The sequence below is a fragment of the Xiphophorus hellerii genome, chromosome 21 (genome assembly GCF_003331165.1).
Source record: "Xiphophorus hellerii strain 12219 chromosome 21, Xiphophorus_hellerii-4.1, whole genome shotgun sequence".
Lineage (NCBI taxonomy): Eukaryota > Metazoa > Chordata > Actinopteri > Cyprinodontiformes > Poeciliidae > Xiphophorus > Xiphophorus hellerii.
The window spans coordinates 17,359,746-17,378,856 of NC_045692.1; the positions used below are offsets into that span (position 1 = coordinate 17,359,746).

At 36.7% G+C, this 19,111-nt stretch overlaps 1 protein-coding gene across 2 annotated transcripts; it reads right to left on the reverse strand.

Annotated features, from left to right (window-relative positions):
- Positions 1-41: 41 nt before the first annotated feature.
- LOC116711829 (delta-type opioid receptor-like) lies at positions 42-9,856 on the reverse strand. Of its 2 annotated transcripts, none has more exons than XM_032551378.1 (4): positions 9,555-9,856; positions 9,005-9,251; positions 4,336-4,688; positions 42-3,762 (listed from the first exon to the last, which is right to left on the reverse strand). In XM_032551378.1, the coding sequence occupies exons 2-4, from the start codon at positions 9,229-9,231 to the stop codon at positions 3,233-3,235; spliced, it is 1,110 nt and encodes a 369-aa protein (XP_032407269.1). In that variant the 5' UTR covers positions 9,232-9,251; positions 9,555-9,856; the 3' UTR covers positions 42-3,232. The 2 variants fall into 2 exon arrangements, with proteins under 2 accessions (XP_032407269.1, XP_032407268.1); XM_032551377.1 differs by having other exon boundaries at positions 8,990-9,251; positions 9,555-9,848.
- Positions 9,857-19,111: the final 9,255 nt, after the last annotated feature.

Here is a 19,111-nt window from a genome sequence, read left to right on the forward strand (position 1 = left end):
TCAGAGTGATTTTTAATTAAAACCAGAGAGCACTGTGAGAATTCATTTCAAGAAAAAAGAATTGGTTTTACTTTATTAAACTTGCTTTAATGTTGACAGCTTCACAGACAGGAACTATACACGTCCTGCACAAATGAGAGCAGACAGACCCAAAGTACAGCAGATTTTAAGAGAGCACACAGAGATCATAACAAACAGAAAAAAAACTATGCATCCATGGTTCTTTTGATATTATAGATGTATTCTTTTTTGGTTTTATTCCATAATATACATGTAGCAGCCAGAAAATTAGAAATAAATATTTTTAGCTGTTGAATTTCTACATATTTTACACAAACAGTCTGTTTGCAGCACATTAGAAACAAACAGCAGTCCATTAGTCATGTTTTAGCTTCTGATGTCAGCTTTTACATCACATCGATGATGATTCACATGCTACGAGTACAGTTTATTTACATGACGACTGTGCAAAGTTGTTCAATTTGTAATCTTTGCAAAATTTTAAACACACAGCATTATTGTGTGGGTATTATAACAGACTATTTGTCCACAACTTGTAAAGTCTGCCATTCATATGATTAGATTGCACAACATGAGAAAGAGTACTTGTCATCACTGTAAAAGCCATAAAAAGCACAGGTTAATTCATCACATTGAGTACAATTTTACAGTGCATCAGTTTGGACACCATTCATGACGTCAAACCCGATGGAGAGCCCTCAGACAAATTATAAATGCACATTTGAGTCCAGGATGTATCCTTCATTTTTTTCCATTCTTTTCCCTCATTGAGCAAGCTCGTTGTGACGCAGATGTATGTTGACTATTTTTGACTTCCAAGTCCATCCAGGAGTCAGTTTTCTCACACTGTGACCAATCAGCTCCATTCACACATTTCACAGAGGCGAAAAAGCTTTTGACCAACGTTCCCTGCCAGGGCTTCATGCAGCCAAACCAATGAGAAGCCAAACTAATTCATAGAAAAAGGAAATCTTTTGAACATAACTTGCCGATTGGCTCCAGTCATTCTTCACATCGACAATCATGTTATCCTGGACTGTTGAAGGCACTGCTGGCAAATATTAGACTTACTGAAGGAAATTAAAATTAGAAGTTTGGACATAGTTAGCAATGGTCATAATTATCAGGCATCTGTTTGTTTTTTAGACCAATATGTTTTTTCACAGATATTTTGAACAGATGAGCAATTATGAAAAAGTACTTTTTAAATTTTTGCTACAGAAAATGGATCAACAGTTGCATCTAAATAAATTACCGCAGTAAAAAATCCTTCTCCAGATTTCTAAATAAAAAACTGAAACTTATATATTATATAGATTTAATACACACGGACTGATATATTTTATCTCCTGATTTCTATCAATTTTAACGATCGTGGCTTACAGCAAATAAAACCCAATTCAAGTTTTACATAACGTTAATAAAATGGCTTTTTAAAACAGAAATGTTAAATTAGGCAGACATCTGACCTGACTATTGTCCAGTAGACAACCACTGACATCCTCCACAAGGAGAATAAACCAAAAACAGCTAAACAAGTTGTCTATGCACAGAGTGATGTATGAAAGCATATTAATGGAAAACTGAGTGGAAGAAAAATGGAGGAGAGCAAGGTAGACAAATAACTGCAGTGTTGAGGTAGACTCAAGAACACACACACACACACATAAATATCAAAGCATGAACTGTTGAATTCATTGTGCCAAACCAGGACTATTGCTCAGTAGTCCAAGTCCTTTTCTTAGATGAAAGTAAATTTTGCAATTCATTTGGAAATCAAGGTCTCAAGAGTTTGGAGGAGGAGGAGAGGAGAGACACAAAGTCCAGGCAGATTAAAGTACAGCAACTCGGGCTTCAAGTGGAGACATTTCTGGTTCAGGAGTTTGATCACACAAATAAGGTAAAAGTTGAAGTTCCTGAACTTCTACTTCAATTGTGGTGAAAGAACCATCTGTATGTGATGGTTCTTTTACCACAGGCTGGGGCTGCGGTTATCTCTGTCACATGGGAATCTTGCTCTAACGCATTTTTTCCTTCCGCTCAGCTTTTCATTTATGTCTCAGACAAGTTTATTAGAAATAAGGTTTTTTGGCTTACCCTTCTGTTCAAGTGAGCAGTCTTCCTCATGATTATGCAAACCATAAATGACCATTATAACACATTTTTGTATTAAAACCCCAGCTTGGTTGGTTTTATGTAATTTTCTGATTTGGCAATAAAAAGAAAGTTGGGTTTCTAATAGCTTTAACAAAACAAACATCACAACAAACAGAAATAACACCCGAAATAGGTTTGTGTGTAATTAATCAACATATGATTAATAAATGGCCATAATATCAGATTTCTGGATTAAACATTATTTCTAACTGTTCTCAAGAAACATTATACAAACAGAAAAGTTGAAACTTGGGGCATCACTGACTTTAAGCCACAACCATTAAAGATGTGTTTAATGTTCAATGAATCAATTTAATATATGTTTTGCACTTTCTAAATATATTCATCAGCTCTTTCATATTATGTAAACATATTGAAAAATACCTATGAGTGTGTTTTTTAAATGGTTTTCTAAAGACTACCAGAGGTGTCTCTTTAGAGACAAAAAAAAAAAAACTTCTATAGAAGTTTTTTAAAATTATTTTTAGTTTTTTAAGTGAGACCCCTTTGGGGGCCCCAAAGATATTTGGCTAATGCATAAAAACTAAAAAAATTATTTAAAAAAATATGCCATGAGGGACTGAAGGAAATTCAGATTATGTAACAATAAATAAATGTGGTATCTTAAAGTTTGTCTTCTCCAACAATGAATGGACATTTGTAAAAACTCTTAGACATATAAGGCTGTTGGGGGAGAGAGGAAGGGCCAGCAAATTCATAAACATAGCTAGAGCTCCACTGTATCCCCCTTACAGAAAACTTTCATCCACTTTTTATGTCTTCTTTGAATCCACCTGTAACTTCAGACATTAACTTCAAAATCTTAAGACCAAAGAGGATGAAATTGTCAAACAGATGACTTTCATGTGGTTTTAAGTGAAAGATTTTGATCTATCTTGGCAGCTTGGCTCTGCCTTATGGTGTTTCTAAAAACAAGAGGCGGATCAGCTTTCACAGCAGAGTAAGTCTACATCACTGAAGTGATGTGCGTTAAGCCCAGATCATGCGAATCTTCTTTTCCAATGTGGGAAATTGAAGACAGTTCCACCGCTAGTCAGGTGGGTTTATTAGTCCCATCTGGGTTCTCCAGGGGAACAGCGGCGGCCCGGACTGTGCTGGGGATCTTCTTGCTACCGGAGGCCCTGTCCCCCTTCAGTTTGGCTGACAGGCAGAAGTCCTTGAAGCAGCGCTTGAAGTTCTCGTCCAGGAAGGCGTAGAGGATGGGGTTGAGGCTGCTGTTGGTGTAGCCCAGAGCCACGCAGAAGAAATACGCCGCCATGATGGCGGTGGTCTCGGGTACGCTCACAAGTGCCTTGACCAGGATGAAGATGTGAATGGGCGTCCAGCAGACCACGAACACGGCGACCACCACCACCACCAGCCGTGTGATGCGCCGCAGGTTGCGGTCCTTCTCCCGTGAGCCAGACAGCATCCGGACGCTCTTCAGTCTCAGGACCATGAGGGTGTAGCAGACGGTGATGATGAGCACAGGCACGACGAAGGCAAACACAAACACACAGATCTTCATCATCGTGTCCCAGTAGGAGTACGGCTCTGGGAACTGTAAGGCACATTCAGTTATGTCTGCAGAGAGAAAGGATAAAAAAAGGGATTATTTAGTTACAAGGAAGGATTTTATTTGTTTGTAAATACAGTTCCACTTTCACCGCTCAGTTATGAATGAAACATGCACTCAGTTGGGAACAGTTTGCTCCTTCTCTTTAGTATAACCTAAAAACTAGCCAGGGGTCTATACCTATCAGGGCCAGTTTAAGGTGTAAGTGAGTTAGAGCCCATTGTGTGTCAAAAAGGGACATACTGTGTGCATATATCTAATAAAATGAAATATCATTGAGCAGATAAATCATTTAAGTAATGTAACTCAAAAATTAAATAACGCAGAATGCAAATTTCCATTAACTTCTTAGAAAATACTAAAAAAATATGCTGCAATTATCTGTGTAGCTTCTGTCCTTTTTCTTTCCTTATACAATTTTGTTTCAGATTTGTAGTTTGGGAAAGTGTATTCAGACAATGCTACTAACAAATAAAAGATTACTTGTTGCTCCTAAAATCCCTTTAGCAAAATTCACAGACAACCTTTTGAGCTTGGAAAATAATCTGCAAGTTTAATGAGGAGTGAAAGCATTTCTTCACCGCTGTTTGTCTGAGTTCCCCCCAGAACAAAAGCCGGTATCCCTGCAGCCGAGGACAGGATCCAGATGCAGACGTTGATCATCTTGGCTTTGATGGGTGTGCGGAAGTCCAGGGCTTTAACAGGGTGGCACACCGCCACGTACCGGTCCACGCTCATCATGGTGAGAGTGAAGATGCTGGTGAACATGTTATAGTAGTCGATGGAGATGAAGACCTTGCACACCACCTCCCCAAACGGCCAGGTGTTCAGAAGGTAGTCGGTGCTCTGGAAGGGCATAGTGGTGGTGACGAGAGCATCTGCGAGCGCCAAGTTGAAGATGTAGATGTTGGTGGCTGTCTTCATCTTTGTGTATCTGTTAAACATGCGGAACACAGGGCTGTCCTGATGAGACATGACTCAAGCCAAACATTCAGTCAGACAGAATCATCAGCATCTTATTGCTTTCGTTTCTCTGTGGAAGACCTTTCTTCTTTACTCATTAAGTATTAAACAGTGTGCATTAACCCAGAAACCCTTCCTGAATCTCTAATACAATTTGCCTGACTCACACTTCATTGTCATGTATGGTGCTTTGCTCACTGCAGACCTCATGTAATCGGTTTGTTTAAGCTTCATTAAATTATGATGGCGTTTTCAGTAAAGTGGCTTCAGCGAAGTTTACCCATAAGGCTTGATTTAAGGTTTTAAAACAAAAGTCGAGAGTAGAGCTACTGATGGAAAAGCTAGGTTTGGCCAAAAAGAAAAAATCATCAAATTTTGGTGGGGATCATTTTATTTAAAGAGACAGTTCATCTTTTATTCTGTAGTGGGGTTCGCTTAGGCTTCTGTTCAGCTTGGATATGGGAACAACCTCACACCCGAGTGGCAGGAACTTTTGTTGCAAGACATTTTTTAATGATCAGAAATGATGAAAAAAATATATCTACAACTTTAAAAACATTGCCAGGAGCAGCAGCCATATTGGAACCAGGAAACGTAAAAATCCCGAACTTTCCCATTCAGACTTAGAGACTGCAATATAACCAAACAGGTCTGGGTCAGTTCATCCCCTTTCCATTTCAACCATTCCTACTTTCATTTCACACTAAGAGAAAATGTTTCTCAGCTATGTACAAAAGCCATCTTTGCAGTTTAGTATTTTCATAAATTCTGGACAGAAAAAGCAATGAAATAAACATATTTTTTTTACTCCATACATAGATCCATTTGTTTTGACCTTGTAAAACTTATCCTTCATACTCTGAGAAATCATGTTTCCTGTGCATGAAGACATTACTATTTCCACTGATTATAAAATTAAAGAACAATTATTAGAAATAATGAATAAATGTCAGGACAACACAATTTAAAGAATGAAATGCTATTGGTTTTTCAGAGCTCATCAAACTTACATAAGCACAAAAGGAAATAAATTTAGCTGTTCCCATTCTAATGTAGATTTAAGACATATCAGGAAAAGAGGTTCAGTTTAGACTTACAAATGCCTGACCTTATTTATACATAGCAGAAAAACAGAACTCATTAAAACACGCATAGACAGTCTACTCCTGTTTGTCTAATGAACAAGACTTTTTAGTATAGTGTTCTTTGAATTGGCCCTTGGGTTTGGCTCACAGATGGCACTGAGCTGTCACTCGGGTTTTCTGGGACAAACTGAGGCAGATGTCCGTTCAACCCACCAAAAAGTGCAGCAAACAAGCTCAGTGAAACGAGGCAGCACAAAAAGCACTTTCAGGGGCAGGCACAACAAAAGAAAGTGCAGAGTTGACAAGCAATTTTCCAGTTTGTGGACTTGTTTTATACAGAAATGCACTTGAAAAGAAATGTCAATTTTTCGCTTCAGATTTTTTTCACAATCTGTGTTTTGAGAACCACTTATTAGACGTGGTGAGGAATTATGTACATTTGAAAGATTATTTACAAAATACCTACAAAGATTGCCAAATGGCTAAAAACTCCTGGGTAGAAATTAAAAGTTAAGAACTGTAATTCCCTTATAGCATTTGAAAATTAGGTGAGTGAACAATTACAATAGATTCCAGTCTGAGATGTTCATATCTTCTAAGCAGTGCAGATGGCTGCCACAGGAAGCTAGAAAAGTAGCCGTTTGCTACTCTAATTTTCAATTGCTTCAAAAAACTCAAACGCATTTATGATGTTCTTATAGATTCTTTTGCCTTTATCGTGAAATATTGATCTTGCTCAAGACATTCCGTATTTGTAACAGCCTCTGTAACAAATACTCCATATTGTAATGAACAATGTTTTATTAGAGTTCTTAGGAAGACAAGATAGGAAAGAATAAATGACTGTGCCAATATATCTATTGGGTGTATTAGCTAAATCTTAAAGCTTATTTAGAAACTTCCTAGAAGCCTTTAAGCCAACTTAATACAAACAATGAGTTACCAACAGAAAATCTAAATCTTTAAGTGGATTATCAGGAAGTAATGTATTTTACATGTGGAAAAAAATTTAATTTCTTCTGTGTTTCAGAGACTGAAAGCAAAAATGCTGACATTCCTTAAAGAACAGGACCTGGTGTGACTTATTTACAACTGTTTGGATTATAAAAAGGGACCCAAAGTTGCAAAAATATTTTGCAGTGTTAATTCCAGACAGGAAAGATATGAAACGACAGCTCCTTCCAAAGTGTTTCAGGTAAACAAAACATTTTTGTGACTCTCATTTATTAGTGTAATTTATTTTTTTTTTGTTTCCACTTAGTCATCATGAAACCTTTTCTTCCCTTCAGTTAAATTGTCCTCCACAGAGCATTTCCATCATAAGACATCTTTTCTGCAACCGACGTGATAAGATTTTCCTCCAATTACAGGTAAGAGCGATCAATCCCATATTCAGTAATTGTCTACGGACTGAAACATCCCGTGTGGCACGTCTGCATTTCACATTACATAAAAGGAAGATTTGTCACCTTCACAGAACATAAATGATGTCCAATGAGATGCAGGATGTCTATGTGAGTAAACAGAACCAGTTTCACTTGTAATTAAAATCCCATTCACCTGACGTTAAAGGATTTATCTAATACTAGTGCTGCATTTTGGAGGTCTTGAGAGTTATTGGATTAATAAAACAAGCTCTTTTGTGTCTCTGAAAGAGGCAGAATCGAATCAGTGCCGTTGTGCTTCACAAGTTTTTTGCTGAATTGGAACTGACAACACACATCTTAACCTTTTCCTCACCTAAATGCCATTCTGTCTGTGATGACCAGACCCTTTAATTATGTAAAGATTTCAAATGTTTCTGATTTCACTCTACAGAGAATCAACATTGCTGCAAATTAATAAATATATGCTTAAGTTGTTACTGAAATGTGTCTTTCATAATTTAAATTCTTAGATAACATACATCATTTATTACATATAACATCACAGGAACAATGAAAAAAGTAAAAATGATCTAACATTTAAATACTTAGCTTTGTGTTAGTTTATTTGTGTAAGGGAGGGAAAGTGTTAAATCATAACAATCATTTTACACTTCAACATTCATTGCTTTTGCTAATCCTGGTTCAGGATTGTTTATGTCTCAAAGGGCAATTAATGTTACAGCAAGCAAAAAAGAAAAAGGCATTAAAAAACTCATTTGTAATGCTTGCTTATGCACAGCTTATACAGTGAACCAAGGACTGAGCCTTGTGGTACACCTGCACCCCAAAGCAAATATAAGTCCAACCAAAGTTTTATAAAAACTATTCACTGAAAATGACATTAGAGTTCATTTGTAAACTAGTTACCTGTTTTGCACTCAGTATAAACGCCACACCATAGATGTTGAGATAACCCTCATTTTAATCAATAAAATATCTGCCTACATAGAAAAGTGAAAAATGCTTCCAAAAATATTGTTAGGACCAGAAGGGTATCTAAGTACATTATAATATAATTGTATAGTATCATTTTTCCAATCAGTATGGCTTACAGCTAGTGAAAGCCACCAAATTCTGAACTGCTACGCCTACATTACGGCCTACACAATCATGGGGAACAATGTTTATTTGGAAGATGTCCAACATTCAGCCAGTGACACCCTCCACAACAAGGGTAACCAGCAACAGCATTGTTAAAGATACTGGCTGTCCACAGAGTAATGCAAAATAGCAGAAAATTGAGTGGTAGAAAAAAAAGCTGCAAAAGCAAAGCCATCAAAGACATCAGACCCAACAACACAGACAAGATAACAAACACTAATAAAGCAATCTGGGCTCCTCAATACCAGGAGACTGATCGCTTCCAAACCACATCACATTAAAGCAGTAATTCAAGCCCAAGTATTGAGTATATATTTATGGCACAGTACATGAAAACACTTTTCACCTGACTAACATTTCTGTACTAAAAATAATCTATTATTGGTAATATTGTAATTTTCTAAGAAACTAAATTATTCATTTTCATTTACCCTAAGTTGTAATTATCCAAATAAAAATTTAAAAAATGCTTGAAACATATCTCAGAAATCTTTATAATTTGTTTTACTTTTTGAAGTGAATTGCTGAAATTAATGGTATCCCAATTTATTCAGCTTCCATCTAATCCCTCTTCCATGTTTGACTGCAATAAAATGATGATCTTATTATTATTATTTCATTTTTCCAAACCAAAATGAACGTCTGAAACATGAGCTCACCTGATGATCACATACATGACGAGGCAGTTGCCCAGCAAGCCGACCACGAACACCACAGAGTACACCGCGGTGATGATGGGGATGATGGGGGACATGCTCTCCTGCTCCCAGCTCTCATCATCGCGGGTCACATTGCGGCTGTCTCCGGACATCCAAACCGAGGAATTCACCGGACAGTCCTCCAGCAGCCCGGACAGGCACTTGTTCTCTTCTTTAAAAATTTCAACTGGTGTGTTTTCCATGTCCAGATCGTATTCTCAAGCTGGGCAGCAAAGGAAGAAAGAAAAAAAAAGAAGAAGAAGAAAGTGGGACCTAAAATTAAATAGGCGCGACAATGCCAGAGATGCGCAAAAAGTGGCCAAATCTCTCTAACCATGCGGAACATTTTTTTAAAAAAAGCATGCGCTTGAGCATGTTAATGCAAAATACTCGATCTGAACTAACACCTTTTGATTCAGGAGACACTTGTGGATCATAAATTATCCTAACAGAAATTAAGTCAAAAGGAGAAAAGAAAAACGCACCATACAGTCACATCTATTGACAATTCCCGAGATTTACTCACCTTTGTCACACAAAATTAGCGGGGGACTCTGTACACTAAGAAAAAGAAAAATATTATTTCCTCCTTTGCTTGAAGGTTTCAGCTTATCAAAGTTTGGCGATGGCTCTGCGCGCTCGGAGAGCAGACGCGGCGGTGGAGGCGGCTATGCGGACCCTCGTGCACACGAGAGGAAGGGGTTGCGCGCGCGGGCGCTATCAGCTCTCCACACTAGACCTGGCCAGCACGTACACATGCACGCGCACCACACACAAGGGCACGCACACGTTTTACACAAAATATGAGATGACAGAGTGATGACAATAACCTGGAGGCAGGCGCGGAGCTCTCCGCAATATCTGTGTCATAACTGAGGAAAAACCGTTCGGCTTCATTAAGCAGGACATCCCTGCTTTGTGTACTCCGAGTGTCTGAAGGAGACATAAAATATTAAATTGCATAGGGAAATTTCATAAAATACACCCCGATGATTAATGGGACGTTCTCCAAACATATTTTCACGAGCATCTATGGAGCATGCATAAACATTTATTTGTCTTATTGATCTATTTTATTGAATTTTATTGAATTTTTATTTTCATTTTTAACAATGTGATAACAAGCGACAACAGTTGGTGGAAAGTTTGTTCAGTCAGCTTGTAAAGGTAAGAGAACATGAAACTATACAATGAAGGCTTTAAGTAATAAAGAAAAAAAAAATAGTTTGAAAAAATCAAGTGTTGAAAGAAATGATCAAAAGTGTGGTGTAGATGAATCAAATATTCAAAATTACTCCCATTTTTTCAATTTTAATATAAAAAACAATAGGGATTTACTGAACATACAAACTTCTTCTCAGTGCAGCGCTCCTAAGAATGACGTTAAAGCCTAATGGGAGATGGTGATGTAGTAAAGGCAAAGTTTTGGAAAGAGCAGCAGCTTCTTAAAGAGACAGAGGCCCAATTTCAAGGCATTAAATTGCAAAGTCATGTTTGATCAAACTTTTTTATAACAACTGAAGGTAACATAGTTACTTGATTGTGCTATAAAATGGCATTATGTGCCTAGAAAATACATAATACTTACATTTTTTGTCACTAATTTGTAGCTAATTTGTATACTTATTTAGTTTCAGTGTCTATTTAGAAGGCCCATAACATTTTTTTCTCATGACAACATATATCTTGTAAAGTCCACCAGTCAGTCTCTGCTGCAGTAAAACACTAACTCACCATACTGCTGCCACCTCTGCCATCATGCCATCGTTCTCAAGCTTGCATGATTCCCTGTTTTCCTCTCATTCTAATAATATTAGATTTGGCCAAACTGCTCAGTTTTATTTTCATCAGACTACAGGACATGTCCAGAACTTGTGTTTTTTGATTCGTGAGTGCATTTAAAAACTGCACTCTGACTTGCTATGTAGCTGTGTTTCCACTCTGAGTGTCCTTTCAGCCCATGTTGGTGCAGGCCTCGTTGATAATGAGTCTCTCTTATCAGCTACAACCAGCATCTTCACAAGATTTTTTGCTTCTGCTCTGGGGTTGATTCTCACACTTCACACCAAAACACATTCATCTCCGGGACACAGAACCTTTTACCTCATCATGGCTGGACTTTCTCCTGGTGCTTATTTGCATATAATTATTTGAACATGGTACCTTCAGGAAATAGTATCCAAGAATGAGCAAGACTCTTGTACTTGTCCTCCTCATATGTTGGCTCATTTCAGTTCATTTTTCCATAATAAAAATATATCAATTCTGAAATGTACTCAAACATTGCAGGATAAGGAGCTTATAAAGCCATCACATTGTCATCTGGGGTTTACAACATTTTTTAAATGTCTAATAAACTCAAAGTTTAAAGAATGTAATCAACATTTTCTCTCATTCTGACATTTAGCAAACAGAAAAACCTTAGTTATTCTAAATTACCTAAAACAAGAACAAATTAGCCTGATTTAAGTTTGGAAACACAAAAAAGGTTATGAGTCTTTTTATTCAGCATATATAAATATCTGTCAGCTGTACGTGAGACAACAGCAGAGACCCAGCTGTGCTTCCAAATTCCTTGGCATCATGTTTTCAAGAGTGTGTTTAAATTGTGAAATGCAGCGAGAGCTCAAAAAAGACATGAAACGTGTATCGGAGAGCTTTCAGCCCCGGGTGTGTGCACTGATGAGGGTCATAACCACTTTCACTGGACACAGCACTGCACTTTTCAAGGGATTTCTGCTTTACTGGACAGAGAAAAAAAAATCAGGGACAGAAAAAAGGAATGATGTATGACTGAGGTCCTACGCAGACGGAAATTAAACCACCCAACCAGCGAGGAAACTGACCCATAATTTCACAATGTGAGGCCATTTAGAAGAGAACAGCATGAGTATTTCAGGACACTCCGAATAATGTGTAACTTTAAATCCTTGGAAGGTCTTCTGAGCAGAATTAGGTCCTCTGGATGGATAAATCCTGTAAAAATTAACCTAAAGGAACAAGATTATAGCACAAAGGTGCACATGATTTGAAGTTGCTCCTTTCTATCAAAACGGAAACTTTATTGCCACTTTATCGAGTTAATGCTAATATAGCACAATTATTAATAAACCAATGCTACAACAACAAAGTGGAACTAAAGGGTAAAACAAAATTCTGAAGGACAAAAAGTGTACAATTGTTGATACATAAAGTTATCAAAAATATCCAGTGCTATTTATTTATGATAAAATTACTTCTTGCATTTGTTGGTTTCCATTTCTTTTCATCCAGATGAATCTTAAGTGGGGAATCAGCAGCCTCACTGCCTGTGAAATGAAGCTGTTGCACATGACGGTTTGTTCATGATTCAATGACACGATATCTTCTTCCACATGACTGGAAGGTTATACAGCTTCTAGGAGAAGCGAAGGAGGGCTTCTCATCTTTCAAAAGCCTTTATTCTTGTTTTCCTCTTTAGTAATATGCTCACTATTCAAAACAGTTGGACATCAGAGTGGTCTGATTTGAATGCTGTTGGTCCCACATGCAGATCAGTGGTGAGTATGGAAATAGCTGGATTTGTGGTGACATGTCTCATCTAGAATAAGCACTGGAGATCAGACAAATGCCTTGAAAAAGTTTTGGTCCGTGAGTACATTTCTTATTTCTTATTTATATATTTGAAAACATCAAACACATTTCAATACCAAATAAATATAACCTAACTAGGTGCAAAAAGCAATTCAAAAATTATTTAAATTCTTGGGAAAAAAACCTCGATATCCAGTCAACCTTACAATGTTTGAAAATGTAATCCCTAATCAATTAACCAGATTTTCATTCAATTTCACTACCCAGGCCTGTAGAATCAAAAAAATACTTTACCAGAACCTGCCTTGCAACATGAAGTAGGCAAAACAATCATCATCATATGGATGTTAAAAAAAAACACAAACAAAAAGTGATAGGTATTTTTCAAACCTTTATAAAAAGACAACCACAAACAACGTTTTAGTGTTCAATCAAGTCTTTTGCAAAAGGAGAAAACATAGCAAACCACTTCTCCAAGGAGTCTACCATGCGTTCTGACTCTCTGCATTAGAACAAGTCGTTTAATACAAAAAATGGAACGTGGAGGTAATAAATCAAGGGGGCCTATTCTAAAGTAACAAGAAGAGAGAACACAGTAACTAACACACACAAGCCCTTTAAGGAGGATCCCTAGATTAGAAACAGCTGCAGCTTCAAGGTCTACAGTTTAACAGAATCTTCCTCTCTGGGGTGTGACTACTAAACCTATGAATGAAAAACAAACTAGTAAAATGACTAATGTAAGAAAGATAACAATACGTAATTATTCTAACAAAAAGGTTGTTGCTGTTTTATTGTTGCAACTTTTCTTATTTTAACGAGGACATATTTTGGTCTTAGCAAGATATAAATTACCTACTGAGTTTAATATCTCCTTAAAACAAGAAAACAAACTAATTTTTACTTGTTATCTTATAATGTGACTGAATTTATTTCAAAGCAATGGCAGTTAAACAATTCTGTGTGATAACGCTTTGGTGTAACTTAATTTCTAAAAAAAAGTATTGGACCACAATTTAAAAAGAAAATATGTAAAAGATTCAGTAACAGTATCCAATTTCATGGCAAGCTAAATACATTCTGGAGGAATGCTTTATCATCAGATGAGGCATAGATATTTTTTGTCACAAGGATGGGAAGAAAATTTAAACAACCTGTGGGAATGAGAGGAAATTCATATGAAATTCAAACTTGCTTCACATTAGTTTTTTATTTTAAAGCTTTATAGCTACATGCAATGTGGATAAAAACAAATTGTCCAAGTAAATTATTAAAAGCCCCAAATGATGGGGCATGTTGCAAGTAGAATCTGATGATTCCTCGTCAGAAGTACTGTATTTGGACCAATAAAAAAATATCTCCTTAAATGCTCCTATATTTTAAAATTACAGCTGACCCCCACCCACTTATGTGGTTCGATATTCACATTCACCTATTTGCAGATATTTTCATGGAGAACATCTAAAACATTTGAAAGAATAAAAGCAGAAGTAAGGAAGATTGTAACTTCTGTACAAGAGCCAAAATAGTTAGTATGTATGAATATTAATGCATATTAAGGTATATTTGGGGTTTGAACTAACAAAATAGGCAGTTGTAAACATTTTTAGAGGGAGTCTCAGTTATTCAAGGATTTTAGCTTCTCGTAGGTGGTTGTGGTCCATAACCTCTGCAAATACCAGAGGACCACAGTATTCCTTTGTCTTGGTCCATAAATTCAGCAAAATTACTGAAATGTTTGTGGTTAAAAAGTCACAAAATGTGAAAGATGTTCAACAGACACGGCTATTTTTCCCAGGCATTTCACATCCTCACAACCTACAGTACAGACCAAATGTTTGGACACAACTGTGTGTCCAAACTTTTGGTCTGTACTCAGTTCAGACCAAAAGTTTGGACACACTTTCTCATGAGAAAGTGTACTGTACTGTATATATTGCATTCTGATGTAGCATTCTGATGTAGCATCGTCACTACAATCCCCCCCCCAACATGCATTGAAGTGAAGAAAAGAGCAAGTTTGCGTTTGTACTGAGGACTCTTTAAAACTCCCCCATCACTCCATCCTGCTGCTCCCAGCTGAGACCTGCCTCAGGGTACCTGACCAAAAAACAGAAAACAAAAAGCATTTTTCTGCCACTTGAACATTTAACGTGAAAAGGTCAATATGAGAGTCACATCAGTTTCTTGCATCCCCTCTTATATTTTAATAGATATAAGATTTGTTGTTTGTTGGTTTCAGTGCATTTGAATACAAGTCTTTCCTGTTTGCGTCTGTGGCATCATCTGCAAGCAATAAACTCTTTTAATCTTGAATTTCAGGAGCAACTCAAAAACATTTTCTGAAGTGTTCAGCCTCATTCCAGCAGAAGCAGAATCATCTTTTGATGGATTGTTCACTGTTGTTCCTAGAGCTAGAGCTCTTAAGCCCTCCTGTATGAAACTGTTATGTTCTCCAAAGAATCCCCTGCAGTGTGGCTGACTACTACTACTACTCTCTGTCTTACAACTCTGGCACCGCTGGCAAAATAAGTGTAATGATAGCTGGATAGAGTCGCACAAATGCGTAAAGTGCATTTGTCTCTAGGGTTATGCAGCTACACTGGGAAGAAAACATGTTTTCACTGGCTTCACAAGATCTATATTTCATCCAAAAGCAAGATCAGATAAACCCTCTTCTGTTTATTTGTTGTTCAAAATAAACAAAATAAATACAAATACAATAAAATTTGATTGACTGATGGACAAAGCGCCAGCTCTAAATCTGCAACCCATGCACTGTTATTTTAAGGATCATTAAAAAAACCACTTCTGTGCTTTGACTTTAAGTTCTAGTTGAATATTTTAATGTTTATTATATTGCTACTCATTTGTTTCTACTATTTAGCTTTTATTTGCATCAGGTGATTTTATACCCTGTTTTTCAATGTGCAATAGAAATAAACTTTGACTTGGCCCCTGACTGGTGACGTGCTTAAACCACCAAATAAAATTGAAAATAATAAATTCAAGGTTGTGCCTGGAACTGATTGAAATCAGATGTTTTTTTATAAGCTGTTTCAGATGGAGGGATCCATGATGGAATATTAATGGACATATGGCACCTATTACTGGAGGCTGCTATCAGCAGGGTTAAACTAATGGAATGATTCAGACAGACACAGAAATTTTTTTCCCAAATCTGCTGCCAGTTTTTGGACAATGTTTTTATTATGCAGTCATACATGAAGAAATACAAAAAACAGCATTCAGTCAGACCAAAATATGAAGTTTATTTTAACTTGTGCTTGCTCTGTTGGGAACCTGTGGCTCTGACTGAATTGGAACATGCATGTTCTCCCATGCATGCTCCGACCTGAATACAGGTCGGTATTCAATACTAGAACTGTCTTGTTGCAAGGACACAGTGCTGCCAACTGCTTCACCACGCAACCCATGGTTAACTATGTGGAAATAAAAAAAATACAATTTATTTATTTTTTTCTGTATTTGCACAGTATTATGCTGCTACAGTGGACCCCTGCTATTTGCATGGTTTATGGATCAAAACTATTCCTGAATAACTGAAACACTTGAATATTTGAGAGTCCTTCTACAAACACTTAGAAGTGCCTATTTTAATTGTTTAAATAACAAATATACCTTAATATGCTAAAATATACACAGTGGAAAACATCTTGGCACTTCTGCAGAAGCTAATAATTGCAGTCTTCCTTATCATCACTCTTGGGGTGCAGTCAGTCAGCGCCAAGGGAAATGAATGCTGCTCTTTGATTGTCTGCTTTGCAGCCAATGGAGTGTAGGAGTTTAGGATATTTTAGATTAGAACAATAAAAAATCTACAAGTAGACAAATATTTACATAAATAATTTGCTGCTACGTTCCTCAAAAAAAAAAAAAAAAAAGCAAATAGATAAATCCATGAATATCGAGAATGACACTTAATTTGTTTGTACCACAATTTGTCTCAGATGATTACACATCACACAAGTTTTAATCTCTTTACTTTGGCTCTTTGTTTCAAATTTAGAATTGATTAAAAAAATTAGTCTTGAGCTTTTAATGGACAGGCCCACAAATACAACACAGATCTTTTAATTCCTTATTCTTCTGCTTGCCATCTCTGGTACTCGCATCAGAACCTCCTGCACTCTATAAAGCCCTTTGTCATTTTATCTGTGAAATTTGCTGTATAAATATAGATATATAATTTTTAATGATCAACTAAATGTAAAGTGGCTTTCGAAGGTATTCGCACGTTTCTGAACTTTTTCAGCCACAATCTTCATTTGATCATATTGGCATTTATGTGATCTACCAAGAAAAAGTAGTGCATAAATGTTATGAGGAAGGAAAAGAATAGATGGGTTTTAAAATCTTTTACAAGTAAAAATCGTAAAAGAGTGACCCACTTTCACAGTAATGGCTTTATGCAGTTATTCAGAAACAGCTTCATCTTCCTTTTGTATCATGTCCAACAAAGTTCCTCAGCAATTCAGAGAAATCATTTCGAATAAAGACAAACAGAATTGTAGCTCAGATGCCTCTGGTCATTCTTAGTGAGATTTGATGCACTGATATATAGTGTAGTAGGTCATAATGTGAGTCATGCACAATATGTCCTCATTGGTGTAATGGCCAGTTTACTACATCATTGCTTATATCTGTGGACATTACAGAGTCTCATCTGTCCAGTCCTGGAGGCTCACAGTGGGTTGTGCTTATTTTACTAATTATTGTTTGAAGGGAAACATTGTGATGTCAAACATTATTAAGAAGAACTAATTTCTGCTGATACAAACTGTAACAAATTTATTTCTTCTCCCATTATCTTCTATAATTATTTTCACCATGTGAAGACTTAGCAATTTATATGTATCTTTTCATGCTAATTGATTCACTAGACAACTTTTCAGAAACTGTATAACTTATGACTGTATTTGTCTTTTTAATGGGTTTATGAAAGCTTAGTTTTAACTTCAGGGCATCTGAATTTTTATTACAACGCTCAGTTTTGGAGCTCAAAATGGGCTCTACAGAGTCATTGCTTCATTTGCCATCCATGCTGCAGATGGCTTTATAGTATATTTATCAACAAATTTAAATTCTGTATTTTTTACTTTGATTTGAGTCTCAGGAAATATGAGAAAAACAACCCGTCTGTTCAGTTGATCTTGATTGGATGTTTATAAAAAGAAAATCTAAAACAGTGTTGCTGCATTTCCAGTGTTTCTAGAAGAAAAGATGAGAATGGGAAATGTTCAGTACATGCTGGGATAGGCTGCAGCACCGAATGGAAATAAGCTGGTGATGGGAATAAACAAGCTGCAGAACTAAAACTATGGGAAGTTGAATGAAAACAGCATCTGTCAGGCGGTTACATCCGTGAACTCAATCCTCCACCACAGAACAGGTCAGCTGCCTGCTGGAAGCTTCATATGCTTCTCTGGTCTGCATATGGGACTCTGCTGGCTCTTTATTCTGGTCCTGGAGTGAACGGATCAGTCTTTTTTTTCATGTTTTTTTCCCTCCTGGAAGCAAATCTTTTCTTCCAGCCAGACTTATCATACAACAGTTGGAGCTTAAGCTTCTTTAATACAGGCAGGGCTTGTTGGGTAACAGGAAAGAGAAAAATGAAAGTTGCAGTTTAATCTGCATTCATATTGGTCTAACTAAAATATGCTGTGCTGACGTTCTGCCAAATTTGGAACAGCTTGTTTGAACATTCGTTGCTTAATTCCTAAAACTTTCTTCAGGTGACAGAAAACCGGTTTTGTAATTGTCTTTATGTGCCTCTGAAGCTTCAGGTTTGAATCCATCACTACATCCAGATTTCGGGCCTAATCAGCAGTGTCTAGTGTCAGTAGTGTGCTGATTTGTGATTATTCCTGTTTAGATCCAAAGATAATAACTTCAGTTTTGTTTCTGTAAGTACATCCATGCACTGATTTGTTCTAAATATCTTCTCAGTGCTTGGATGGGTTTATAGTCATCGGGTGACGTTGTAACATACAACTGTGTATCATCTGCATAGTTATGATAACTAATGTTATTTCTAGTTATTATCTGAGCATGTAGCATATATGTGTGATGGTCTGACTCAAAATACTTGTTTTCAAAACATTGACTGCATCCCAAAATACAAACACAACAAGTTCTGCCAAATTCTCAAGTTTTTTTTTTTTTTTTTTTTTCAAAAAATCAGCTAAAGTCAGTTTGATTACACCAAACAATCACTGTGCTATCATTATTCCCTGCCTTGTATCAGTATCTGTTATTGGTGTGGTCAATCAAGCTGATCACATTAGACACAAATGAGAGACTTCTACAAATTACTACACATTCAGTCAGCTTTTATAGCAGTTAAAATCTCAAATACAGAATTTCAGACATTGTATTAATGCTTATCTATTTTTATTCAAATTGATTTCTTTCTCTGAACCAGTGATGGACTCTATGCTTCCTATGGCAACACAAGAAGCACAGGGTCAGAGAAAGGGCAGCTAACAT